The 12,273-nt window shown below is 42.4% G+C and overlaps 1 protein-coding gene across 2 annotated transcripts in view; it reads left to right on the top strand.

Moving 5' to 3' along the window:
- TPCN1 (two pore segment channel 1) overlaps positions 1-12,273 on the top strand; it is an 83,430-nt gene that overhangs the window by 611 nt on the left and 70,546 nt on the right. For both annotated transcript variants that reach the window (XM_088443489.1, XM_088443488.1), the window contains exons 2-3: positions 1,820-2,111; positions 3,395-3,504. In XM_088443489.1, the coding sequence (XP_088299615.1) occupies positions 2,006-2,111; positions 3,395-3,504 (216 nt within the window). In that variant the 5' untranslated portion in view covers positions 1,820-2,005. The remainder of the gene's footprint in view (positions 1-1,819; positions 2,112-3,394; positions 3,505-12,273) is intronic.

The raw sequence follows: 12,273 nt of genomic DNA, 5'->3' as shown, positions 1-12,273 counted from the left end.
ATTTTTCAAACACAGCCTGTGAGATGACAGTTGGAAGCTGATTGGCTGGCACTTATCACAGACATATCACTTTTCACTCTGTCACTTATCACTGCTTAGTACATAGACCCCAAAGTGAGTACAAGTTTCCCTGGCATTAGAATGAGAGCATCTTTCCGGCGATTCTTGTTTGATCACTCTTGATACAGTAGACACAGGGCAAGTGGTCTGATGGTTTTGTATCCAGGATTTATGGGTATACCCTAGACGATATGTCCGATCCGGCGATATGTCCGACCTGCATTGTTGCTGACGATGCGTGCTCTTGCGCGCCATCAGCAACATCGCCAGGCGATATCGTCAGCGGGCAGCATGGCCCCCACTGTTGTTTTTTCGCTGCCGGCATTGGCAAGTGTGTACGCACTCGCCGATGACGGCATCCCCATCGGGACCCGCTGCGGACGACATCGTGCTGGGTACACATTGTTAAGTGTGTACCTGAAATGTTTACTCAAATAATACGACATTAATTTGGCATGGCAAAATGAAGAGTCTACTTACCACAATGACATGATGGATGTGTAGAGAAGGTGTAATATTTGCTGGGAATGTAATAGTGGAGAAGACGCAGACAGTCTGTGACATTTGCCTGATGTAGCTAGAGATCATATGCTTATGTGAAGGACATTTAAATGTGAAACAAACCTTTTAAAGATGATATGTTACCCATTAAATTTGATAGAATGTATTTGATAAAAGAATAGCTAGAAGCTGATTGGTTGCTATGGACAGCATGTAGAAATGGGGCAGGCAGGACAATGATGTGATGTACATATCAATGTAGAAATATCAAGTTTGCCTGTTAAATTCTGTTGACATGGAGAAAAAGTGACACGTGCATGATGGAGCAGGTGTGGTATCATAGACATCTATCTGTTGTAGAAGAATTGAGGTTTACCAGATGGACATAGAGATATGAAGTTTGTATGACTTGTATCCAATTTACATGCACCGCTAGAGAAATCCAGTTCTCACTTACCTAAGGTTCCTAGTTGATACACTGTACATGATTTATTGTAGCTTCCAAATTCTAGATTAGTGGAATGACTTCACTGAGTTCTTCGATGGTGGGAAATACTGTCTTGAAGAACATACAAATTGTGAGCTAGTGTTTAGTTGATATGATGGATATTTAGATATGGTAATGTTATATATTTTTGCTGATAGATCTGTAAATTTCTAAAATCTAAAAATAAATGAGTTCAATTTAATGTAATTTTAGATGAAACATTAACAATGGCAGTACAAGCCTTAAATGAGTTGCAGCACACCTTTTGTGTCTTACAGGTGCTAGATATCTGTGCTTGCAGTGTAAATGTTGGCTTTATGTCCTTACACACATATGGGGCTATATTTACGAAGCGGTGGCTTTTGTAAGCCGCCATTTCTTGGCGAGTTGGAGCTGAAAATTTAAAGCATCATTAACATTCAGTGTAAAGCCTGGCATGCTTTACACTGAATGTTAGGGCTGATTTAAAGTTTCAGCTCCAACACACTGAGAAACGTCAACTTACAATAGCCGCTGCTTCGTAAATATAGCCCATAGTTTCAAAGCCAAAACCCTTTTTCCTGGGGACTAATAAATGTTGTGGGACAGTTGGTAAATATGGAGCAAAAAAATCTTACATTGGAATTGTGTGGGCATGTAGATCTGTAAATGGAGCGAAGACAACCTTATTAATGCATACATGAAATGATAGTGAAAGGTACTATTCATAGTTTTATAAACTACTTGATTCCATGGCTATTGTTCATATTAAAATAATTGTATTATTTGCAGCACTTGATTACTTGAGGCAATGAAGGTGCTAGTCTGCAGGCTATCTCATTGAAGAGTGCTTTTCTCCATGCGTGACACTCAGCATTATTCCACTCTTGTCGGATGAATGGCATAGATCACAGATGAAAGTCACATAGTCACCAGTTATCCAGACCCTTGAGATAGGGTTGCTGGAAGTACTTGGGAATGGCTGGAAAGCCAGAAGATGATGAGCCACTCTTACTAACTTTGGAGGAAAATGGAGGTTGCCCTGACCTTCCTGCTGGGGACAATAACAGTGATGTGCCATTAGGTGAGTTGTCTATTTATGCCTAATATAGTCTGTCTATCAAAGTTCCCAGAACAAATGAATGTTGTTTTTCCACCCAGTTTGCAATTTAATTAATGTCTGGTCTGCGTATTTTTCAAATAATTGCACTAGTGAATGTTATTCCATGTCTTTAGATTTATCCTCGTTCCAAACTTTATCATATTACTGCTCATCCCCTATGGTGAAAGGATATTGCATCCAACTGAGGGGTCAATCCAATTCCATGCGAAGGTTGCGAGTTTCCGTTGCAACGACGTTAAAACGCTGTATGCGGCACTGCATCTCGCACCTGTCGCAGCCAGCTCTAAGCCCAAATTTGCATTATCTTGCTCAGAGGACAATGGGGCTGGAAGCACTTTTATGCGAATTACGGCTACCGGCAAGTGTGCCTGTTGCCGTGATGACTCGCACCTTGAGTACCATTGCGTGGAATTGGATTGACCCCATATATTGTTACAACGTGTAATTACACTCACAGAGGCTTATATATTTATTTAAGTGTAGTGGCATGATGTAACAATAACACTGCATTTAGGTAAAAATTTGCTGTATGTGTGTGTTATAATATGTACATACACTCACTCCGGGGAAGGCGGTACTCAACGTCTTGTGCCGCAATCAGTGCTCAGCAATGGATTCATGGATCCACACTTGAATCTATTTCATATTGGGCATTGTGCACCATGTGTAGAGGAGCTCTAGTTTGTTTTAAAATGACACCTTGCTTGAAAGAATCGCTGTGAGTATGTATGAACATAACTAAGCAAGGAAGTGTGAAGGGAAATATATATTTATATTCCGTCATAGAAGTAAATGAAAGCACCACCATCAGTTTCCTAGGGACCTTTTAGCAAATATTGGCAGCTGTTAGTGGTCGTGGGTGTTTAATCAAGGTTCATTTTATTTTCTCCCCGGATAACCTTGTCATGAAAGTGCAGTCTAAACACAAGGGTGGATTTTTTTTTCTTTTATCCAAATCTGCTCATGTGTTCTACAATTCCAAGATACATAAAATAGTTTGTTTTTTGCAAGGACTTCAAAGAGTCATTGTTTTACAAATGTTTTCCCGGTATATAAGCTTTCATTTTTCTGTATTTTCAGGTAATTTAAAACAAATTGTTAGATAAATGAGTTTTTCTCATTAGAGGTATAACTGTTTAAAAAGCATGTTCTATTAATGTGTAACATAGCGGTATGCATTACTAGACTGCATGCCTCGGTTCCCTTTTTGTGGTGTGTAATCGTCTCTGAAACTTCACTTGCAGCCACAGATGGCTATGACTGCCACACAGACACCATGGAGCAAGTACATGTGCCAGAGGATTTAGATCAATCCTGGGAGACCAGATATCAGGAAGCTTCCATTTACCTCCAGGTTAGCAAAGTGTTGTTCTGTTATGGGGAGGGTCACAGGTATGTTATTAATACATGTTCACAGGATTAATCCCATTAAATATAATGTGGCCATAATATAAAGACTAGTATTCTTCATTGACTTATTTCCTAAGTATTTAGTTATATAGTGCCACACACTTGGGCAGCCCTGATTTTATTTGTGACACTTGGAGGACAGCTGGATGGCTGGTATCAGACAGTATGGGGTAGACTGTCTAAAGTATCTATGGAAACATGGAGGTGCTGTCCATAGCAACCAATCGGATTATAGTTATTTTCTGGAATGTACTAGATCAGGGGTTCTCAAACTCTGTTTTCAAGCCCCCAAACAGTTCATGTTTTCCAGGTCACATGTGGATCTTTAAAATATGACAGTCAGTCAGTACACCTGTGCCCCTGCTAGTGATTTGGAAAATGTGAGCTGTTAGGGGTCCTGAGAATCGTGGTTGAGAAACACTGTACCACAGGTTCTCAAACTCGGTCCTCAGAACCCCAAACAGTGCATGTTTTCAAGGTCTCCTCACAGAATCACAAGTGAAATAATTACCTCCACCTGTGGCTCTTTTAAAATGTGTCAGTGAGTAACGAACACATCAGTGCACCTGCTGGGTGACCTAGAAAATGTGAATTGTGTGGGGTCCTGAGGACAGAGTTTGAGAACCACTGCACTATACTAAATAAATGTCCAATCTGGTTGGTTGGAATGAAAACCTGGTAATGTATGGGAGCACATGACAGTTGATCATATGGTCTTAAACATTGGAAAACGGACACAAAACAATTATTCAAATTGGTTAAATTCGTTTGTTTTAACCAATTTGTCAGAACGACCATTTTTGTCTGTTTTCCAGTGTTTGTGAGCAAATGGATGATTGTCATTTGCTCCCATACATTACCAGATTTTCATTCCAACCAGCCAGATTGGACAGATATCCGACAGATAATAGTATAGTGTATGCCCAGCATAAGTAATTTATGAGAATGGTGTTTTCAACACAGGTGACTACAATCATAAATTAAGTGGGAAGTCCAGGAGCTTTTTGTACCTAAAGGCCCCCATACATCAGAGATGGATTGCAGCAATCGTGCAATTTGCAATCGATTGTGTATAAAAATCTTTCCCTTTTTCAATCGATTGTGGCTATTCTGCAATCTGAAATCGATTGAAAAAGGGAAAGATTTTTATATACAATCGATTGCAAATTGCACGATTGCTGCAATCCATCTCTGAGGAATAGGGCCCATACATCTAAAGGCCCCCATACATCAGAGATGGATTGCAGCAATCGTGCAATTTGCAATCGATTGCGTATAAAAATCTGCAATGTATGGGCTTCACAGATCGCAGATTGCAACCAAAAAGTGATTGGAATTGTTTAATCAGATTGTCCAACATGTTGGATTTCACAGATGGATTGGGGCTGTAGATTGCTAGTGTATGGACATGATCAGCAGATTTGCAGACCGTTTTTAGCAAAATGATGGGCCTTTCAAGATTGCCAGATCTGTGTTTGCTGCAATCGATCTACAAATCACTGAAAAAGATCTGTAGTGTATGGGTGCAGATTGCTCGATTGGGAAATCCTAAGATCGGGCAATACATCTTCAAATTGTTCAATTGTGGTTTTCAGATTGCTGATGTATGGGGGGCCTAACTTGTATTGGGGCAATTCCCCGTTGTAGCGATGCTGGGGTTGGGGGATCAGGGAAATCCAATATGTTGGACAATTGCGTTTCCCCGATTCTGACCCGAATAAGTTTAGAATTAGCGAGTCAGGGATTTTGAACATGTTGAATTTCCCCGACTTCCCAACAGATTGGCGATCATTGATGTTCGCTAATCTGCGTTTTTGATCTCTGATCGGTGTCAGTAGAATGGGGAATTGGGCCGAAGATGTATGGCCCGCTTAAGGGGTCATGTTGGACGGTCTGTTAATTAGAATTAGAATCTGATTGGTTGCTAAATGCACTCACTCCCTTTTCCTTTTTAGAAGTCTTATTAAATGTTCTCCTTTGAATATTTGTCAAAAATATATTAACCATAATGTAAACTTATTGTTGATTTTTTTTTTTTCTGTGCAAGGGTGCAGACTTTGGCACAATGTGGTCTTGTTTTATAGAAGACCACTAATGATGGGCAGCATAGTGGGACACTGGTTATTATTGCTGCCCAACAGTTTTGGCCCATGTTTAAATTCTGACCTGGGTAAAATCGGTGTGGAGTTTATATGTTCTGCCAGACTACAAACTCCAGTGTGGCAGGGACTTAGAAGAATGACTAAATGTTCTATTAATAATATAATAAATCACTTGAGTGCTCAGAAACCAATCCAAAAAAAATCACTTCTCCTTTTTGTCCTTCTATTTCCTTTTAAGTTCTGTGACCAGAGAAACAACAATATCACAACAAAACATGTCCTAAACAGCATGATGATTAAAACAGATCTGATCATTATCGAGCATACACACTGTCAGATGAACGATTTGATCAACGATTTGAACTATGAACGATTTTTGACTGCATTCAAATGATTGGAATCATCCAAATCTGACTGCAAACACATCAGATGTCAGATATCATTATCTGACCATCAGGAACACGCATCGTTCATAGTGTTCCCTCTAGCTCCGGCGGCAGGCAGGGCGCCGGAGCTAGAGAGGGCAATCTTGTGTGCACGCCGAAAAGGGGGCGTGTCTATAAGACGCGTCCCCTTTTCGTCATACTTGGGGGAGTGCCCGGCGCTTACGGACATGCCGGGCAGCCCCCAAGCGCTGCAGAAAGGGAGAATAGATGCCGGGCGCATGCGCCCGGCGTCTATTCTCCGGCGGTGACCGGATCACTGCATGTTTGTCCACCCACGGGACACTGCGTCCCGCGGGTGAGAACGGCTCCCGCGGGCTGTTAGGGCAGGGCGCTTTTTGCCCTCCTCCTGGAGGGCATGGTGCTTTTTGCCCTCCAGAAGGAGGGCAGGGCGCCGCGCCCTGCTAAAACAGCCTAGCGGGAACGCTAGTTCATCGTTCAGACATGTCAGATACTGTATGTCAGATTTTCCTTCAGATATGAACGATTTTTTAAGTAGTTATCGTTCAGATCTGAAGGAAAATCTGACCGTGTGTATGCACCATTACTAAGGATTTGTTACCAGAAGAAAATGTTGTTACATTGATCATGTTTTTTGGTTTGAGGTTTATTCCTCTGATCACCAGTATTTTGGCTACAGCCTGTAGTTCTTGTTTTGTGTTTTTCTTCAGATATTTCCCTGATGCCTGTTAGAATACTTTCATATCCTTTATGAGAGTATTACTATTTCCCATAAATCCTTACTGTTTATTGACCTAAAATTAAATTTAGATTAGGGGGTAAAAAAGGATATTTCACATGTACAGGAGTCACATTTAAAAAAAATAAAATACAATAAGATCTTTTTCTAGACTGAGTAGTAGGGACCCAATTATTTAACTGTATGGGGTGAATGGAATAGGAAGCAAGTTTGGTGCGAAATTGTACACGCCTAGGCTGGCTGCTAGTTTTGGAGATTGTACACGCCTAGGCTGGCTGCGAGTTTGGTGCGAGATTGTTCACGCCTAGGCTGGCTGCGAGTTTGGTGCGAGATTGTTCACGCCTAGGCTGGCTGCGAGTTTGATGCAAGATTGTACACGGCTAGGCTAGCTCCGAGTTTGGTGCGAGATTGTTCACGCCTAGGCTGGCTGCGAGTTTGGTGTGAGATTGTACACGCCTAGGCTGGCTGCGAGTTTGGGAAATTGTACTTGCCAAGGCTGGCTGCGAGTTTGATGCGAGATTGTACTGCCTAGGCTGGCTGTGAGTTTGGTGCATGATTGTACACGCCTAGGCTGGCTGTGAGTTTGGTGCATGATTGTACACGCCTAGGCTGGCTGCGAGTTTGGTGCATGATTGTACACGCCTAGGCTGGCTGCGAGTTTGGTGGGAGAATACGTAGCATTTTGATGGATGCTATAGGCTGTAATTAAGAAGCTACCAATGTTAATCTCCCACGACTTCCAATGTGTTTGCACAAGATAAACATAGGGGCTTTTTCTGACAGAAACAATCCTATGCACTGGGAGATGGATGTGGAGTGAATTAGATCTCATTTACCCTCTATAAGCCTTGTTTGTGCATATTTAACTTTGAGAGCTTTGGGGAGGAGATGGGTGAAGAAGGACAGAGGAGAGGAATTTGAAGAGTCTCAGTTGCTAATGCTGGGCATACACTATACAATTATCTGTCAGATAGCTGTCCAATCTGGCTGGTTGGAATGAAAATCTGGTAATGTATGGGAGCAAATGGTAATTGACCATTTGCTCATGAACACTGGAAAACAGACAAAATGGTTGTCCAGACAAATTTAGTTAAATCAAACATATTTAACCAATTTGAACAATTGTTTTTGTCCTTTTTCATGTGTTTGGGACCATATGGTAGAATGTCATTTGCTCTCATACATTACCAGGTTTTCATTCCAAACCAGCTAGATTGGACAGATATCTGACAGATAACTGTATTGTGTATGCTCAGCATAAGGAGCGTTGAAAATACAAGAATGAAATCTGTTGTGTGATTTAAAAAATTTTCTTTTGCAGGTATATTACATTTGTTTTTTATTAAACATTAAAGGTGCATGATTAAATTCTGTATTCTTTCATTTGCTAAAAAAAAAAAACATATAGAACACTTATAAAAAAAAAAATTAGCACAAAAATTGTGCTTGACTGAAAAATGTAACAGCAGCATAACATGCGTTACACTGCGTCTGCCAATTAATACAAAATTAACCCATTGGTCTTGATTTTTTCAGACCTTTATCAAAAGATAATTTTGATTATGATTAATTACAGCATTTTACATGAAGAATAGTTGTACTATAGTACTATATTTGAAAATGTATTTAAAATAAAATTGTTAACATTAAAACATAACAATAGTTGATTTTTTTGTAGTATAATTGGTTGCGAGCTTATTTCTTTAGTCTTTGAATGTGTTTAAACTAGAGCTGAGCGGTTTGGTTTTGGCTTGGATGCGGATCTTCCCCCTAAAGCCGCGTATCCACTACGTGATTTTACTGAGTGATTGCACGATTACGACATCGTAATCGTAGAATCGCTCAGTAATCATGCACAAGTCGGGCACTATTATGTCGCAAACGACCAACGATGTGCGCTCCCGCTGGCCGTTTCCGACAATCATCTGCTGAACATACTGGTCAATCTGCCGATAACGACAATTTGCCCATGTTCAGAGATGATTAATGTGCCTACCCTGAACGATCAAGCGTTCAGTGTAGGCACTGCAGGGGGAAGGGGAACGACTGTACGCTTATGATTTTGTAATCTTACTGACGTGCCGGTATCTGCTAGTGGATACGCGACTTAAGTTCTGATTTCAGAATGAGGCAAAACTTCATCATTCACGGACATCTTTGCACAGATGTCCATGAAAGATGACGTTTTACCTCGTTCTGAGATCCAAACTAGGCGGGAAGATCCTAGCCAAAACCGAATTGCTCATCTCTAGTTTAAGTAGGCCACTTATGTGAGCTAATAGGACTTACAGTAAATTTCAGATTTCATCAAGCTCGCTGGCTTCAGAACAGTCTATTGTTTGGCAAGTTATTCTCCTGAGTTTATGGTGTGTTAACAAATCGCTGCCTATTACATCTGGCCAGTTGTATGGTTAACATGAGAGACATCTGGAGGGCGTGTTGTGTCGCAGCGAGATTCGGGTTAGAATGTATTCACATTCTATCAGGGCCGGCCCTAGACATAGGCATTATAGGCAAATGCCTAGGGGCAACTGGAATGCCTAGGGGCATCCCAAGCCCAGGGCCAGATGTAGATTTTTTTTCTCTTTGAGCTGGCTCGGTGCGGCCAGTCAGGAGACAGTAGAAGCAGGACACTTCTCACACAGGCAGGTGTTTAGTTTCACTTTCGCTGGCTGGCAGCTGCTGCAGAGTGCAGAGGAGGACGGAAGGGGATCTAGCTGTGCAGAGGAGAAGCCAGGCAACACCCGCAGAGCTGCTGCTAGACACAGCATAAAGGTAAGAGCTGGATGAGGGGAGGCAGACCATATGGGGAGTGGGGGCTGATGACACTGCTATGGGAGGGGGAGACAAAGACATATGGGGAGTAGGGGCTCAGGGAGCTGATAATAGTTACTGCTATGCGGGGAATGGGAGACAGATATACATGAGGAGTGGGGGCTGATGACACTGCTATGGAAGGGGGAAGATAAAGACATATGGGGAGTAGGTAGGGTGTGGGGTTATGCCTGTGCTGTGAGTGATGGCTGCTGACTGTGCCATGCTTGGTGAGGGGTGATGGGCGCTGTGCTGTGATCTGTTCTGTGCTGGGTAACAGGTGCTGGGAGAGGGGTACTGTACTGGGTGATGGGTGCTATACTGTAATCTGTGCTATGAGGGGTGCTGTGCTGTAATCTTCTGGGTGACAGGTGCTGGGAGTACTGTACCTGTACTGGGTAAGGGGTGATGAGTGCTGTTATAATTTGTGCTGGGCGAGAGGTGCTTTACTTTAATCTGTGCTGTACTGGGAGAGGGGTACTGTACTGGATGAGGGGTGATGGGTGCTTTACTATAATCTGTGCTATGAGGGGTGCTGTGCTGGGCGAGGGTTGCTGGGTGACGGGTGCTGGGAGAGGGGCATTGTACTGGATGAGGGGCGATGGGTGCTGTAATCTGTGCTAGGCGAGAAGTGCTGTACTATAATCTGTGCTGTCGGGGAAGCTGTACTGGGTGATGGGTGCTGTACTATAATCTGTGCTGTGAGGGGTGCTGTAATCTGTGCTGTTCTGTAATCTGTGATGGGTGGTGGGAGAGGGGTACTGTACTGGGTGAGGGGTGATGGGTGCTGTGCTGTAATCTGTGCTGGGCAAGAGGTGCTGTACTATAATCTGTGCAGTACTGGGAGAGGGGTACTGTAGTGGGTGATGGGTGCTGTACTGTAATCTGTGTTGTTAGAGGTGCCGTGCTGGGCGAGGGATGCTGTGCTGTAATCTGTGCTGTCGGGGGTACAGGTGCTGTGCAATAAGGGAAGAGGAGTGCTGTGAGGGTAGAATTTTGCCCTGTAGAATGCCTTCTGAGGTGGAGGTATAATGAACTTTGACCTAAAACCTGTCCTTTTTCTCTTTAGTTACAGCAGTGTGCTGAGAGGGGTGCTGTAAGGGGAGGACCTGGGATTTTCTGCTGGGGGCACCAGACAAAACCTTGCCTAAGGCATGTGGAATCCTATTTAAATCTCTCTACGGCCGTTGACGCCAAGTGTACGCACCTTGCATATGGCGATACGCAAATGTGGATGCACAGTGTACGCAACGTGTGACACATACGCAATACCTTCCCTTATTGTAACACCACCAGTATGCGTAATAGTCGCTATCTTCGTATCAAAACACAATGTGAATTACAGTGCAATATATAGATCACAGTATAATAATCTTAGGTGAAAACAAGTGAACGCACACACCAGTTTCTGTGGCCCAACGGACAAAGGTAAATATTCTATTAAAAGGATATAACATTATTATCACAAGTTATACAGTGGTATAAAACAATTCAGGAAAAAAGGTCAGAGTTACAAACCAGTATACATTCGTTCGCATGCGCTCCCTGGATCCAGAGTATAGTCGTCACCAGATGACCGGTAGATTACAGCTACTACACTCTGGACCAGGGGAACCTAATTTATACAGTTAAATTATGGGTGTGTATAATAGCAAGCTGTGTCTGACTTCGACAGGCACCCTCTGCATTCTATTACATATGACGAATCCTATCTTGCTGGGATCTAGCAGGAATCTCGCACATTTGTCAAACTCACACTAATACATTTACACATAAATATTAAAATGAAACAAATATTAATTCAATTAATATTATTTTAAAGGAAAAAGTCCATTAATAAAGATTTATTCATTGGCTAAATAGCTAAAGGATTGTCAGTTTATACAGGTGGGTGTAATTTACACTTGCAATATAAGTTTGCATTTTGAATACATTTAAAGATCCTGCTATTGTCCATGTAGCTGTCCTGCATAATTCTCGGACACACACCCTGTGCCATAGCAGAGCACCTTACCAAGTAATCGGGATTGGCCGCAGTGTGTCCTCATAGATGAAATTGGGGAAATGTAAAAAAAAAAAAATTTAAAAAGAGGAGCAATTTTCACTTTGGCAAAACCATGTTGCACTGCAGGTGAGGGACCTCAGAGCTATTTCAGAAGCTATAAAAAAATACCCTAAATAGCTTTCTCTACTGCATCATTCATAACGTAGTGACATAAATTGTAGAATTTCCTGGTGCTTGCCTGGTTCAGGGTGGCTGGATTCCCCTCGTAACCGGATGAAGCCACTGTAAGAGTCTTAAACTGGGTACGCACGAGCCGATATTTCATCTGATATGGCGGATCGGGTCAACATATCGGGCACATCTGATGTGTACTGACTATTACGCTCTTCCGCGGGACGTTCATCACATCTTCTAATCGGCCTGCAGGCCGATCAGAAGATATCTTGAACGACACCATGCTCCTAGATGTCGCCACTTAACGATATATTGTGTTGTTGCATGATATATCGATTAGTGTGTACGGCCGGTCAACATACCGTTCCGTCGGTCATGCCGTCAGCCACGATCCAGGATTGTGCAGTGTGTTCCCAGTATTAGGGGTTGATTCAATTAGCTCACCCGTGTGAGTAAGTGCACCTTTATGCTGCAC

The sequence above is a fragment of the Taudactylus pleione genome, unplaced genomic scaffold, assembly GCF_031769625.1.
Source record: "Taudactylus pleione unplaced genomic scaffold, aTauple2 ptg000330l, whole genome shotgun sequence".
NCBI classification, from domain to species: domain Eukaryota; kingdom Metazoa; phylum Chordata; class Amphibia; order Anura; family Myobatrachidae; genus Taudactylus; species Taudactylus pleione.
The sequence above is the reverse complement of the archived record's forward strand: the minus strand, read 5'-3'. Positions and strand labels throughout refer to the sequence as shown.